The 16,623-nt window shown below is 38.6% G+C and overlaps 1 protein-coding gene across 1 annotated transcript in view; it reads right to left on the reverse strand.

Annotated features, from left to right (window-relative positions):
* The window catches only part of LOC103506752 (peroxisomal multifunctional enzyme A), a 35,477-nt gene that overhangs the window by 7,395 nt on the left and 11,459 nt on the right, over nt 1–16,623 (reverse strand). The window contains exons 7-13 of the mRNA XM_026821729.1: nt 12,784–12,976; nt 11,928–12,158; nt 11,570–11,697; nt 10,996–11,158; nt 10,542–10,614; nt 1,153–1,381; nt 363–463 (exon numbers count right to left, since the gene is read on the reverse strand). Of these exons, the coding sequence (XP_026677530.1) occupies nt 363–463; nt 1,153–1,381; nt 10,542–10,614; nt 10,996–11,158; nt 11,570–11,697; nt 11,928–12,158; nt 12,784–12,976 (1,118 nt within the window). The remainder of the gene's footprint in view (nt 1–362; nt 464–1,152; nt 1,382–10,541; nt 10,615–10,995; nt 11,159–11,569; nt 11,698–11,927; nt 12,159–12,783; nt 12,977–16,623) is intronic.

Below are 16,623 nucleotides of genomic sequence, written 5' to 3' on the forward strand. Positions count from 1 at the left end.
ATAAGACCCATTTCAGATGGAGTATCAGTACTCAATAGATGCTTTCTGTGGAATGGCAATGATCACTGGCAGTTTATTGACATCATTTCACCCATGTTTAGCTCATAGCAATTCCATTTGGATGTTTTCGAAGCGAATAACTGATCAATTTTGAGAGTAGTTATTAGTAGAGTTTGTTTGTCTTCGTAGAGTTGAAGAAACACCTCGAGTACCTTGACTGAATTCTGAGAGGAAAGCAAATGTTCGTTCTCGGAACGGCTGGCTTTCTCCTATTCTGACCACCTCTCTCTTCGCTTTCGGGATGATAAGACCATAGCAGTTACAGTTCCCTCTATCAAACCTCTAAATAAATAAATACTCACTATGTCTACAAGATCAGAATCCTCTACTGTTATAGTGGTATCAGCCTTCACTCCTGCCTCAGGCTCTCCTTTATACACTTTGCCCTTCTTCAGATCAGCAGCTGAAAATAACAAATGCCATTAGTATTTTACTATATTTTTACAATAAAACTACGAGATAGCATACTATATTTCTACAATGAAACTATGAGATAGCATGATAGCAACCTCCGTGGCCGAGTGGGTATCACACCGGGCTTGGAACCCGGAGGTCCCGGGTTCGATAACTGGCGAAGTCAAAGTTTTTTTCGGCTCTGTGCTTGGAGTTCGAGGTGCACTTAGTCTCGTGAGGACAATTAAGTAGCTACTTAAATCAAGTAGCGACCATCAGTGACGGCATTACTAGTGTAGAAAGATTGATGATACGAGTAGATGAGAATAATTATTCGTAACAAAGGCACTTGGTAATGCTCTGATAAAGTACTACTTCTTCTTCCTTTTATTCTTCTTCTTACTTCTTCCTTTTATCCTCTTTCTTCTTCCTCTTCTTTTTCTTCTTCTTCTTTCTTTTCTTCTCTTTCTTCCTCTTCTTCTTCTTCTTCTCCTTCCTCTTCTTCTTCTTTTTCTTCATTCTTTTTCTTCTTCTTCCTCTTCTTCTTCTTCCTTCTTCTTTTCTATTCTTCTTCTTCTTTTCTCTTCTTCCTTCTTCTTCTTCTTTCTATTCTCCCTTCTTCTCTTTCTTCTACTTTATCTATCTTATCTTTTTACTCTTTTTCCCCAAGAGGAACCTATGAGGAATTCATCTACTTACTCCAGGTGTCCGCTTTCTTTCCGTTCTTCAAGATCACGTACACAAACACCCCATTAACTTTCTTGGTCAGGCTGGGATCTGCCTGTACACGTTCTAACATCCCGTCAAACACGGCCTGGGATATGAGATCGTCGGCCGCGTTTACACGATGTGTGTGTAGCGTCGCGCCGGGTGGTCGCGATGTGGCCCCGGTCTTGCGCATTTGCACGGATGAGATTACATTACTTTCCTTCCCATAGGATAAGGAAAGTAAAAATCTAACGCCTATCTACTCACAAAAAATATTATGCCATCCAACACATCCTTGTCTGCCTCACACATGCCCACATCCGCTCCTCTTTGCCCTCACCTCCCTCCCTATCCGACGATGTTGAAGGGGTTGATGCTCTTTTCCTATACTTCAAAACCCTCAATCTATTCAACCTAATGTAACCTAGGGATATCAGCGTGAACGACCTACTGCCCGTAGAGTTAAAACGCTTTAAAGGAAAAAAAAAAAAAATGTTATGTAGGTAAACGAGAATTTTGTCTCTAGGCAACCTAATGTGTGACCTAGTCTGAGACCAGCATGACATACTTGTAATACCTACGTTAGCTGTTTTCATAATCTTTAGTAAAAACACTCAGCAATTCAGTGACCATAGTTAATCAAGAAAAAAAGGGCCCTGAAAAACTCAACGAAGCCCAAAATGTAAGAAAATTTAGGAACACATTTTTTCAACAATGTCATAAGTGTTACAGGTTTTTGTCCCCGGTTTTTATAGGGTTTTTGTAGGTATCCTACATTTAAGGAATTTTCATTATTTTTTTTTTCCTTTTTAATTTGCCTACTTAACTATCTTTTTTTTAATAATAATAATAATAATAATAAATAACTAACTAAAATAAATAAAAAAAATATTACTTACGTTAGTAAACCCAACATAGGCACTAACTACTGTTGTATACTAACATTACTAACACCTAACACAGTCTACCCAACAGTTGACGCGTGAGAGACTACATAAACCTGATTATGTGATTATGATTACATTACCCAATATACAGAATGACTCATTGACTTGAACCATTGACACACAAATCATCACAAATGTATAATAGGAATATCTTGGATTTTTTTATTATTATTATTATTATTACTTTTTTTAAAGAGGTTTGACAGAGGGAAATTTTTCCCAAGTCAATACTGACTTCTAAGATTCAAGTTCTAAGTTCGATAGAGGGAATTGTAACTTCTTGATCGTTCAGAATTCGAAGAGAGAAGAAGGATGGGATAAGAGAAAGACAGTCATTCCGAGAACAATCCTTATCTGTTTATGATAGCGGGAAATTGATTGCAAAAAAAGGCAGTTAGAAATGGTGTGATATAAGCAAAAGCTTTGAAAAGGCTCTGCTTTACTACAAATAATTTACAATTTGATTTGATTTTTTTATGTGTATTTTTATGTCATCTAAAAAAAAGGAGCAGTTTCAAGTCTCTCTGACTGGACTATAACTTACCTCCTACTATAAACACACTCGACTGTCCCGTACTAATATGAGAGTCACCAACATAGCTATCTGACTGACCGCTATGGTCTTATCGTCCGAAATCGAAGAGAGGAGGACAGGATAGGAGAACGCCAGCCGTTCCGAGAACGAGCATTATCTGTTGAGGATAAAATCCGCCCGGGACGAGAGTCGAACCCGCGGCCTAGCGTTTACAAGGCAGACGCACTACCAACCAAGCTAACTAGGCTGGTTTTCTTTCCTTAAAAAAAGTAGAGGAAACTGTAACAACGCAAGTCTTATCGTCCCGAAACCGAAGAGAGGAGGACAGGATAGGAGAACGCCAGCCGTTCCGAGAACGAACCTTATCTGTTATTCACTAGTGCGTCTGTGCTTTGCTTCAATAGAGCTGACCTCCCATATATATAAAGCACATAAATAAAGGCCTGTTCACACTTGTGATGAGTTTCATCCGATTTTTATCCGAATGTCCGTACAGGCAGTGTGATTTAAATGAAAGTGTTCCCACTACACACGACACGATTTTTTTCCCCGAACGACACAAAATGTCGTATAAGCAATGTATTTTAACGTGGATTCCCACTAGGCACGACACGATTTTTTCCCCCGAACGACACAAAATGTCGTATAAGCAATGTATTTTAACGTGGATTCCCACTAGGCACGACACGATTTTTTCCCCCGAACGACACAAAATGTCATATAAGCAATGTATTTTAATGTGGATTCCCACTAGGCACGACACGATTTTTTCCCCCGAACGACACAAAATGTCATATAAGCAATGTATTTTAATGTGGATTCCCACTAGGCACGACACGATTTTTTCCCCCGAACGACACAAAATGTCATATAAGCAATGTATTTTAATGTGGATTCCCACTAGGCACGACACGATTTTTTCCCCCGAACGACACAAAATGTCATATAAGCAATGTATTTTAATGTGGATTCCCACTAGGCACGACACGATTTTTTCCCCCGAACGACACAAAATGTCATATAAGCAATGTATTTTAATGTGGATTCCCACTAGGCACGACACGATTTTTTCCCCCGAACGACACAAAATGTCATATAAGCAATGTATTTTAATGTGGATTCCCACTAGGCACGACACGATTTTTTCCCCCGAACGACACAAAATGTCATATAAGCAATGTATTTTAATGTGGATTCCCACTAGGCACGACACGATTTTTTCCCCCGAACGACACAAAATGTCATATAAGCAATGTATTTTAATGTGGATTCCCACTAGGCACGACACGATTTTTTCCCCCGAACGACACAAAATGTCATATAAGCAATGTATTTTAATGTGGATTCCCACTAGGCACGACACGATTTTTTCCCCCGAACGACACAAAATGTCATATAAGCAATGTATTTTAATGTGGATTCCCACTAGGCACGACACGATTTTTTCCCCCGAACGACACAAAATGTCATATAAGCAATGTATTTTAATGTGGATTCCCACTAGGCACGACACGATTTTTTTCCTATACCTGTAAAAAAAAAAAAAAAAAAATAAATAAATAAATAAAAAAAAATAACAATACACGTACTTGCACAACCAACCCGTCAACCGTCAACTAAAGTGAACAAATCAGTTGAGCTTGCCGATGCATCGCCAAGGAATGAAGGAATTATAGGCGGTTGGAAAAAAAGATCTTAATTTGTTGAGAAGTTGTAAAGAAGCTGAAATCTAATTAGAGGGGAGTTTTGCAAATAATTTGCTCGTACATGAGGAGGTCTAAAGGGAAGAGATACCCGTAAGAGCTAGGTGGAGGGTTCGATTCCCACCCGGTATGAACTTTTTTTCCTAATTAATCAGGGTGTTCATTTACTCCAATTGTAAAATGTGTTCCAAATAATATGGCAAAATACACGAGACCTTGTTTAGACTGTGGGGGTAAGGGGACTTTTCAGTCCTATCCCAGCAGGATAAACAGGGTATATTCTATTCTGCCTCGGTGGTGTAGTGGTCAAGACGCTCACCTGGTAATCAGGAGGGCGTGGGTTCAATCCAAGCCGAGGTATGGAATATTATCCTCAACATAATTTGAGAATTTGACCACAACAATAGTAGTAGCGTACTGCTGGAGTAAAGGATCTTTTGGGTCCTATGCGAGCAAACTTTCTTGACTTGGCGGGGCGGAGCGCTGCCGTGCTCCTTAATTAAGTTGTTTTAATACTCTAAACAGTCTAAACACATAAGGTTCATTTTCTGAACGGCTGGCTTTCTCCTATCCTGTGCTCCTTTTCTTTTCGATTTCAACACGATAAGACCTCCGTTGTTAGGTACAGGTCCTTCTATCAAAACCCTCTGATTAAACTAAAAATAATAATAACTGATTGACCAACGCAACGTATGTTTGGTTTAATTGATCGAACAAAACAAGGTCTTTGATATTGGACGTGCTTAAAAGAAATCATTTATTTGACAAATTGTACTAGCCCACCTTCAAGACTGAGTGGTTAAAGGGCCCTGTAGACGATCAAGCATGCTTGACAAGCATTTCACTTTTTCCTGCGGTGCTTGAAAATTTTTACACCTAGACGTTCAAGCAAGGCTGTCAAGCTTTTAATCAGTTCTCTCAAAAATTTATGGCGTGCGTATACCTACCAACAACTTTGATCTCGTAATTCATATCACGTGTTTTTTAAAATGTCTTCAAATGCTGACAAAGCTTTGACGATTGCTTGACAAGCAGAGGCATACACCATCAAGCCTCTCTTCAAGCCCAGCCGTCAATCAAAATTTTCATCAAGCACATCGGGCTTGACGAACTTCAATAATGGGCTTAAGACTCTCCACAGTCTCAACCGAAAATTTTCGGATCATAATTTTCCGTTCTCGGATCAGACATGGATGTAAAAGAGGGTGCCTTGTAGTAAAACACCGTCACTCGAAACCCTTTTGGAAACAAAGCTTTCGGTACGAAGTTACAAGACACTATAACTTGAAAAAGAAAAAGAGCTCTACTACCGTGTCTTTTCGAACAATCTGAACCACCCTGTATGTATGCATGTATGTAAAAAAAAAGTGATAGGAAATGGCATACAAAGTGATGAAAAATGAATTAACATACAAACCGACGCGATTGACACAGGTTAGGAAAAAAAAAATCATAAATTAGGTAGGTAACTAGGTAGGTACCTAAGTACCTACCTAGTTAGTACTAAAAACCTAGTTAGTACTAAAAAGTTAGTACTAAAGTACTAAAAAAAATCATAAATCTAAGTACCTAGTAAAAAAAAATCATTAATAATCATAAATCTAGGTAAAAATCTAATACCTTACTCACAAAACTGTATAATCTAGGTAGGATTCTAGATAAATACTAAAACAAATCAAAGTACCGACTAAAAAATCTGGTGTGAACATCACACGACTTTCCTCATCCTATTAAATGATGCTTATTTTGGGTTTTCTTGTTCTTATAGCCAAACTTTTACAATATCTCAAACCGTTTGGTCGATATAGCTGAAAACCGCCAAAAAGCGGTAAAATGCCGCCAACCAATGCACCGATCTTAACCAAAAGTTTCATGTCGCATCCTTGTCACATTTGACAGCTACATACCAAATTTCAAGTCTCTAGCTCTTACCGTTCTCGAGATTTTTTGTTTACAGACAGACAGACACACGGACCAATGGCTGAAACTTTGGATTTAGGCTCTAGGGACCTCAAAACGTGTTTTGACACTAAAAACTGACCATCGAAAATTCGACCAGATTACATTACTTTCCTTCCCATAGGATAAGGAAAGTAAAAATCTAACGCCTATCTACTCACAAAAAATATTATGCCATCCAACACATCCTTGTCTGCCTCACACATGCCCACATCCGCTCCTCTTTGCCCTCACCTCCCTCCCTATCCGACGATGTTGAAGGGGTTGATGCTCTTTTCCTATACTTCAAAACCCTCAATCTATTCAACCTAATGTAACCTAGGGATATCAGCGTGAACGACCTACTGCCCGTAGAGTTAAAACGCTTTAAAGGAAAAAAAAAAAAAATGTTATGTAGGTAAACGAGAATTTTGTCTCTAGGCAACCTAATGTGTGACCTAGTCTGAGACCAGCATGACATACTTGTAATACCTACGTTAGCTGTTTTCATAATCTTTAGTAAAAACACTCAGCAATTCAGTGACCATAGTTAATCAAGAAAAAAAGGGCCCTGAAAAACTCAACGAAGCCCAAAATGTAAGAAAATTTAGGAACACATTTTTTCAACAATGTCATAAGTGTTACAGGTTTTTGTCCCCGGTTTTTATAGGGTTTTTGTAGGTATCCTACATTTAAGGAATTTTCATTATTTTTTTTTTCCTTTTTAATTTGCCTACTTAACTATCTTTTTTTTAATAATAATAATAATAATAATAAATAACTAACTAAAATAAATAAAAAAAATATTACTTACGTTAGTAAACCCAACATAGGCACTAACTACTGTTGTATACTAACATTACTAACACCTAACACAGTCTACCCAACAGTTGACGCGTGAGAGACTACATAAACCTGATTATGTGATTATGATTACATTACCCAATATACAGAATGACTCATTGACTTGAACCATTGACACACAAATCATCACAAATGTATAATAGGAATATCTTGGATTTTTTTATTATTATTATTATTATTACTTTTTTTAAAGAGGTTTGACAGAGGGAACTGTAACCGCTATGGTCTTATCGTCCGAAATCGAAGAGAGGAGGACAGGATAGGAGAACGCCAGCCGTTCCGAGAACGAGCATTATCTGTTGAGGATAAAATCCGCCCGGGACGAGAGTCGAACCCGCGGCCTAGCGTTTACAAGGCAGACGCACTACCAACCAAGCTAACTAGGCTGGTTTTCTTTCCTTAAAAAAAGTAGAGGAAACTGTAACAACGCAAGTCTTATCGTCCCGAAACCGAAGAGAGGAGGACAGGATAGGAGAACGCCAGCCGTTCCGAGAACGAGCATTATCTGTTGAGGATAAAATCCGCCCGGGACGAGAGTCGAACCCGCGGCCTAGCGTTTACAAGGCAGACGCACTACCAACCAAGCTAACTAGGCTGGTTTTCTTTCCTTAAAAAAAGTAGAGGAAACTGTAACAACGCAAGTCTTATCGTCCCGAAACCGAAGAGAGGAGGACAGGATAGGAGAACGCCAGCCGTTCCGAGAACGAGCATTATCTGTTGAGGATAAAATCCGCCCGGGACGAGAGTCGAACCCGCGGCCTAGCGTTTACAAGGCAGACGCACTACCAACCAAGCTAACTAGGCTGGTTTTCTTTCCTTAAAAAAAGTAGAGGAAACTGTAACAACGCAAGTCTTATCGTCCCGAAACCGAAGAGAGGAGGACAGGATAGGAGAACGCCAGCCGTTCCGAGAACGAGCATTATCTGTTGAGGATAAAATCCGCCCGGGACGAGAGTCGAACCCGCGGCCTAGCGTTTACAAGGCAGACGCACTACCAACCAAGCTAACTAGGCTGGTTTTCTTTCCTTAAAAAAAGTAGAGGAAACTGTAACAACGCAAGTCTTATCGTCCCGAAACCGAAGAGAGGAGGACAGGATAGGAGAACGCCAGCCGTTCCGAGAACGAGCATTATCTGTTGAGGATAAAATCCGCCCGGGACGAGAGTCGAACCCGCGGCCTAGCGTTTACAAGGCAGACGCACTACCAACCAAGCTAACTAGGCTGGTTTTCTTTCCTTAAAAAAAGTAGAGGAAACTGTAACAACGCAAGTCTTATCGTCCCGAAACCGAAGAGAGGAGGACAGGATAGGAGAACGCCAGCCGTTCCGAGAACGAGCATTATCTGCCCCCGAACGACACAAAATGTCATATAAGCAATGTATTTTAATGTGGATTCCCACTAGGCACGACACGATTTTTTCCCCCGAACGACACAAAATGTCGTATAAGCAATGTATTTTAACGTGGATTCCCACTACACACGACACGATTTTTTTTCCCCCGAACGACACAAAATGTCGTATAAGCAATGTATTTTAATGTGGATTCCCACTAGGCACGACACGATTTTTTTTCCCCCGAACGACACAAAATGTCATATAAGCAATGTATTTTAATGTGGATTCCCACTAGGCACGACACGATTTTTTCCCCCGAACGACACAAAATGTCGTATAAGCAATGTATTTTAATGTGGACTCCCACTAGGCACGACACGATTTTTTTTTTTTCCGACCGAGTGGAAACGGGCCTTAACATGCAAAAATATACAGCGGTTTACTGATTCATAATAATCATAATGCTACAAGTAGGTATATTAAATTGTATAGTGAAATCTCATCAGTCTTATGATACGACTCTTATCACAAATCACAACATTAATCATAGTATTATCTCTCTAAATCATGATTTATTTGTGGTGAAGCTGAGAGCTTCTTCACAATTTTTGTTGATATCACTGCATTACTATTAAGAGCCTCCTGTACTATTTCTGACCTATCTGTAAATTTTTCTTCTTCCTCTGGTAATGCCGCCACTGGTTGCTACTCGATTAAAGTAGCTACTTAATTGTCCTCACGAGGCTGAGTGCACCCCGAACAGAGCCGAAAAAACCTTGGCCCCGCCGGGAATCGAACCCAGACCTCCTGCGTGCAAGCCTAGTGTGATACCCACTCGGCCACGGAGGTTGCTTAATCATAATGTTATTATACCTTGATCGTATCTACCTAGTGTAGGGCCGTATTCAACGGGGCACTGCAATTCATCGACACTTCTGTTGCTTTTATCCTATTTCTTATCCAACTTCCTGATTCTGTCCAATCTCGTAACTCCACCACTCCACCTCAACATTCTCATTTCTGCGAGCCATAACCATGAACCAGAAATAAGGAAATAAGGGGAGGGGGGATTATTGGGTTTGAAATTTTTGGCCCTCCCCCTTACTGAAATCCTGCATACAGGCCTGACTATGACGTCATTTCTCTCTCTCTCTCTCTCTCTCTCTCTCTCTCTCTCTCTCTCTCTCTCTCTCTCTATCTCTATCTCACACTCTCCCTTCTCTCTCTCTCTCTAGCTCCTACTCTCTCTCTCTCTCTCTGTTTCTCTCTCTCTCTCTCTCTCTCTGTTTCTCTCTCTCTCTCTCCCCCTCTCTCTCTCTCTCTCTCTCTCTCTCATCATGTTTGCATAATTAGGTAGTTCGAATTCAGAACTGACCGTGAGATTACTTGAATATAATACGATAGGAGTTATAGCATACAGGGGGGTTCCAATCATTTGAGACATCTTGAGGTCAGAAGAAGTCTTGCGGAGTCACGTCACGCGATAGTAGAGTGGCTGTCCTGAGCTAAATTACCTACAATATTATGGGAAAACTTTGAACTACATCTTTCTGACTTCACGTGACTTAATGGTAGTGTGTTTCTACCTTAACATACTCTTGAATCCCCTCAGTAGTTGGCACGCTGGACTTCGGATCTGGAGGTTGGTGATTCAAGTCCAAGTCAAGTCATAAAATTTATCTAGGTGTATTAAGCAGGGAACGACATTTGTGACAAGCATTTATGCTTAATACAATTAACATTCCTTTTTTACTTTCCTTATCCTATAGGAAGGACTTTTTTACTTTCCTTATCCTATTTACAATACCTATAACATATCCAAGTTTGAATGAAATTGCTTGATTGGTTTAGAAAATATTGCAAAATAATCGAAATCGATAAATTTTGTCACAATAATAGCGCATATAGGTACGTTGGTACTTATGTTGATGAAATCAACGTAATATGCTGTGCTAGCGGCCGAAGGCCGCATTTATTTCTCACAATATATTATCAAAAACAGAGGCCGGAGGCCGCATTTATACTTAACAAGAGATCTATTACCAAAAGCAGCTTACCTTCAATGATTTGAACAGGGCCGGATCATTGCCGGCGTACTGTCTCAGTACTTGACAAATTGTACTAGCCCACCTTCAAGACTGAGTGGTTAAGACTCTCAACAGTCTCAACCGAAAATTTTCGGACCATAATTTTCCGTTCTCGGATCAGACTCAGGCATGGATGTAAAAGAGGGTGCCTTGTAGCAAAACACCGTCACTCGAAACCCTTTTGTAAAAAAGCTTTCGGTACGAAGTTACAAGACACTATAACTTGAAAAAATTATATTACTTTCCTTCCTATAGGATAAGGAAAGTAAAAAAGAGCTCTACTACCGTGTCTTTTCTAACAATCTGAACCACCCTGTATGCAGGGCCGGATTACCCATAAGGCAGAATGGCAGACTGCCACGGGCCCCGCGCTTTGAGGACTTACACTAGATATTATGGGTTTAACCACTAGGACACTTCTTACCTGTAGTTGGCTTGGCCGAAATTGCCCAACAGTCCCGAGTTACTAGCAGTCATTACCAGTCTACCATAGTTCTGCTTTTTCATGTGTGGCCAAGCCGCTCGGCTAACTCTAAATGCTCCTGTGAGATGTACATCTTCACCAACGTTCAGTAATGAACATGGTACTAGAAAAAGAAGAAGGCTGCAAAATTATAGGAAAGCACTTTTTTTTATTTATTTCTTCTTCTAAAACTTCTGACCAGTCTTGGATGCCAGTCTATTTAGCTTGAAGGGTAGCGTTTCTGCCTTGTAGATTCTTACAAGCTTAATCCATCCTTTAGGGCTGTTTAGCCCCTACAGCTAAGCCTCAGTTGGACTTTTAGTGTATGGAGTTGAGCAGATAAAATTAGTCCGCGGGTTCGATTCCCGCCCGGGGCGGATTTTATCCTGAACGGATAATGTTCGTTTGTTCGTTCTCGGAAGGGCTGGCTTTCTCCTATCCTGTCTTCCTTCTCACTTCGATTTCGGGGAGACAAAACCTTTAGCAGTTACAGTTCCCTCTGTCAAACCTCTTTAAAAAAAAAATCTATGCTTACCTACAGTGCCTTCCAGTCGGTTAACCTTGCTGGCGCCAGTCATATCTGTTACTTTACTCCACAGGTCTCGCACATTCTCTAACATGACTGGATCAGTAATGGACTTGGCGAGGAAAAATTGCCGATCCCTTGGATTCCCAATTAGACAGGTTCGTTTGACATGGGTATCTTCTTCTTTTGCTTTGCCATAGGTATGTAAAGTTTAAATGAAAAATCTCGGATGATCTATAATTCTTACCTACAGTTCCTTCCAATCGGTTAACCTTGCTGGCTCCAGTCATATCTGTTACTTTACTCCACAGGTCTCGCACATTCTCTAACATGACTGGATCAGTAATGGACTTGCGCAGCAGCGTACCTTCCTACAGTGCCTTCCAGTCTGTTAACCTTGCTGGCGCCAGTCATATCTGTTACTTTACTCCACAGGTCTCGCACATTCTCTAACATGACTGGATCAGTAATGGACTTGCGCAGCAGCGTACCTTCACCCCGCACTATATGACCTGCAGGACAATAATGGGTTAATTCAATATATGTAGTCACTACATGACCTGTAGGACAAGATGGGTTAATCTTTACTATTATATAAAATCAAGATCCATTCATTCACACACTGATCGCTCGATTTTCAGAGCTCCACCAGCTAGAAAGCTGAAATTTGGTAGGAATATTCTTAATATATGTTTATTAGGTCTTAATGTTTTTCTTTAAAAATGTTTTATATATGTGATTTATTACCAATTTAATATACAATGACACCCAGTTAAGACTGCGAGAGTAAAGGGATTTTTCAGTCCTATGCTGGTTGTTGTTGTTGTTGTTGTTGTTGGTGTTGTTGTTGTTGTTGTTGTTGTTGTTGTTGTTGTTGTTGTTGTTGTTGTTGTTGTATTGTCCCGAAATCGAAAAGAGAATCAGGACAGGTTAGGAGGACATTCGAAACATTCGTTTCGCATCATTCAAGCAACTGTCGCGAAACAAAAAACATACCTATAGTTGGCTTGGCCGAAATTGCCCAACAGTCCCGAGTTACTCGCAGTCATCACAAGTCTACCATAGTTCTGCTTTTTCATGTGTGGCCAAGCCGCTCGGCTAACTCTAAATGCTCCTGTGAGATGTACATCTTGCACCAGTTGTTGCTCAACATTCAAAACATTTGTTTCGCACCATTCGAGCAACTGTTGCGAAAGAAATCTGTTCACTAGGACACTTCTTACCTGTAGTTGGCTTGGCCGAAATTGCCCAACAGTCCCGAGTTACTAGCTGTCATTACCAGTCTACCATAGTTCTGCTTTTTCATGTGTGGCCAAGCCGCTCGGCTAACTCTAAATGCTCCTGTGAGATGTACATCTTGCACCAGTTGCCAATCTGTGTCTGAGATACGCGCGAATGATTTGTCCCGTAGAATACCTGTGAATAGAATAGAAGATAATCGAATGGAATAAACCTTATCTAGGTATCCTGCCTGGATAGGACTGAAATAATAATAATAGTGCTTATTTATACTGCTTGCATAGGACTGAAAAGTCCCTTTACTCCAGCAGTAGGCTACTACTATTATTGTGGAACCAGTTGCCAATCTGTGTCTGAGATACGCGCGAATGATTTGTCCCGTAGAATACCTGTGAATAGAATAGAAGATAATAGAATGGAATAAACCTTGTCTAGGTATCCTGCCTGGATAGGACTGAAATAATAATACATAATAGTGCTTATTTATACTGCTTGCATAGGACTGAAAAGTCCCTTTACTCCAGCAGTAGGCTACTACTATTATTGTGGTCAAATTCACGTGACTTTGTGAAGATTCATCTTGAGAACAAGAACACAGGCAGCTTTTACTCTTCACAGAATAGAATAGAAGATAATATAGAATGGAATAAACCTTGTCTATCCTGCCTGGATAGGACTGAAAAGTCCCTTTAACCTACCTCAGCAGTCGGAACAAGGTCAAAGAAGAAAAGAAAACAATAAGACCTGTTTAAATTGAAAAAAAAAGAAGTGAACTCTGGACCTCACTTTTAAAAAAGGTCTTTACGAGATTGATCCCGAAAATCTGAAGTGTTAAACATGTTTGCAAGTTTCATCAAAATTTGACAAATAATACTAGTGTTTTCCAATGGTGTTAAGTAAATGGCGTCGGCGTTTCTTGTTAATCCCTTCCAGGCAACCTATTTTTATTATTATTATTTTTTTTTTTTACATACATAGGTACCTACACTTACTAATAATAGGGTTTTGAACATTACTTGTAACTTGTAAGTAGTAAAAAGATGTCTTTTTGTATCTGCTATACACCAGGGTGATGGTCTCTAGCTCTAGCCATGTTAAATTGGCTCGCTCGTCGATGAAAGGGCATTAAAAGCTTTTATGCGAAGAAATACTCGGAATCCCACATGGTTCATCTGATGGGTTTTCTGGTAGTTTTGACATCTCCACGAATGCCATACAAACTCGCACACTAGAGGAGTTTTGTCATCTCCCAGATTTTGAATATTTGTAATTTGTACTTTAAAATTAATAAACTGTAAATTAGGAATATAAACCATTTTAAATTATTTATCTAAATAACCAAATATTGTTTCCCACCACCCTAACTTCTCTTCTCCACTGGATTCGGAATTAATATTCACTTAATAAACTAAACAAATAATAAGGAATAACATTATACGAAAAAAAAACTCAACAAGAAGAAAAATACAAGAATGATATCGTTTGGTTAATTAGTAAAAAAATAAATAATAATAAATAAAAAAATCTAATAACATACTGGGTGATTTGGCAAATGAGAATGAACTTACTCATCCTATTTTAGGTGATGTCAATGAATTAATGCAGAAATACTAGAGGAGTTTTGGCATCTCCACTACTGTTTCACACTCAAATGAATACTTTTGGAGTTTTGACATCTCCACTATTATAAACCTATAACATTGAGGAAATTGACATCTCCACCAATTTCATTATCAAACAAATTTTTCCAATATCCTTTTCGACACAACAAGTTGGAGTCATCCAGTAGATTCCAACATAATTAACATATTTGTTTGTGAAGAACTTATCGAGTTAGCGTTAAGGATCCCAAGAGCCAAGGATGTCTAGAAGTTATAGAAGGAAGAGAACCCATGTATATTTATGCTTTCAATGTTCATGCACCAACTGTACATTTATCTAGAGAGGATGGCTATGTATTTTATTTATTTAGACAATGTATAACTGAGTATGTACCTACCCGTAGCACAGTATTTATGTAGGTATACCTACTCGTAGCACATAAATATATGAGACTTTACATGGAAATATACCTACATAATAATTAAATTACATAGAAATGTATATAAAAATTATGTACATAATATTGTGTGCAGAACGCTCGCATATGTTAACAGACATGCTTAGTGTAAAACGTGTGGAATATTGAAATTTTGCTTAAGAAGCCAGTGGCTCATTTCAGTCTGCGGCCCACAGAAGGTTTCTCTGGTGGGCTCCAAGGATGGTTTGGGCCTCTGTTTTTGAGAGGGCTTTTTTGAGTTGAGCCTTTTTGTTGAGATCTTCCAAACTTGGGTCCTGAACCAAAGTCGCTATTGCCCTGGGAATAAACAACCAATAAAAGATCGATTGTCATAAAACCTAACAATGATCATATAGTAATGTAATAGAAAGTGACTTTTTTAAATGGTTTTAGGTATTATTGTTTGAGCAAATCTTTTATCTACAAATTTTCGTGATGCTACTAAATTTTTCAAGTTTGAGTCTTTTTCAAACCTTTTATGTAGGTGTCAATTTTTCGTATATTGTAAATAAAAAAAAAGTAAAAATATTCAAACAACATGTTGACTGGATGTTTTTTTTTTTTCGAGTCAACATTGTATCGAATAAAAAACTGGAAGTTGTGTGGAAGTCAGGATTTAAAGTTAACAACCTGCCATCTACCCACCTGATGTTATGAGGATAAATTAATCTTACTTAAAAACTACTTTATTCTGTTGCTTACTTGGAAGAAGGTTCTTATAATTTAATTTATTATACAACTGTACTGAGTTTTCTAATTAGCTCCTTGATTTATACGTGATGTGAAGAAAATTCATTCACTAGTTTGTGTTTTACTATGATCCTGATAATCTGGCTCATAATTCAAATGAAATTAAATTTGAAATAATATTATGATGACTAGGTTTTTAATTTGAATAGTTTTTTTAAGAGATTTGACAGAGGGAACTATAACTGCTATGGTCTTATCGTCCCGAAATCGAAGAGAGAAGGAAGACAGGATAGGAGAAACCCAGCCGTTCCGAGAACGAACATTATCCCATCAGGATAAAATCCGCCCCGGGCGGGAATCGAACCCGCGGCCTAGCGCTTACAAGGCAGACGCACTACCAACTAGGCTAACTAGGTTGGCTTTGATTTTTTTTTTTTTCACTTTTCTATACATAGGTATATTTGTATTTGTTTCTATTGAGTGCTTCTGCTTTTACGTGGTTTAATATTGGAGAGGGAGAAAGAAGGGAGGATTTTTCGAATATTTGTGAAAATCAAACCTATGTTAATGACCGTCCCAAACTGGTGACCCAAGAAATTTAATAAATTATCTAAATTTTATAATTTAAACCGTTAAATAAATAAATATTTCTACTTATATTATTGATCTCCATCAAAGATTTTCCAATTTTGAATATTGCCAAATTCTTTCTCGAGATTTAGATTGAAGTTGGACTATTTTTATATGTTTTTATCAGGACACTTCTATCAGGTTTTTACGAGGCCCTATAAATTGTGCGTCTATTTATGATGGAAAATATAAATAACAAGTTAGAATAATTAAACGATAAGTGTGAAATGTGATTAATATCAGTTTTTTCTTGTCAGAAATACACTTACTGAAAACAACACTTTCCAACGGTGGAATTCCATATTTTAAAAATTAATAATAAAAAAACAAAATAATAATGTAAAGAAAAAGAACACATGGAATTCAGTATAAATCTGCTCTGGAATTTTACATTTGATTAAAAAAAAAAAGAAAACATATTTTTGCTCCAATTAAAAGAATTTCA

Source organism: Diaphorina citri, unplaced genomic scaffold (genome assembly GCF_000475195.1).
Source record: "Diaphorina citri unplaced genomic scaffold, Diaci psyllid genome assembly version 1.1 scaffold259, whole genome shotgun sequence".
NCBI classification, from domain to species: domain Eukaryota; kingdom Metazoa; phylum Arthropoda; class Insecta; order Hemiptera; family Psyllidae; genus Diaphorina; species Diaphorina citri.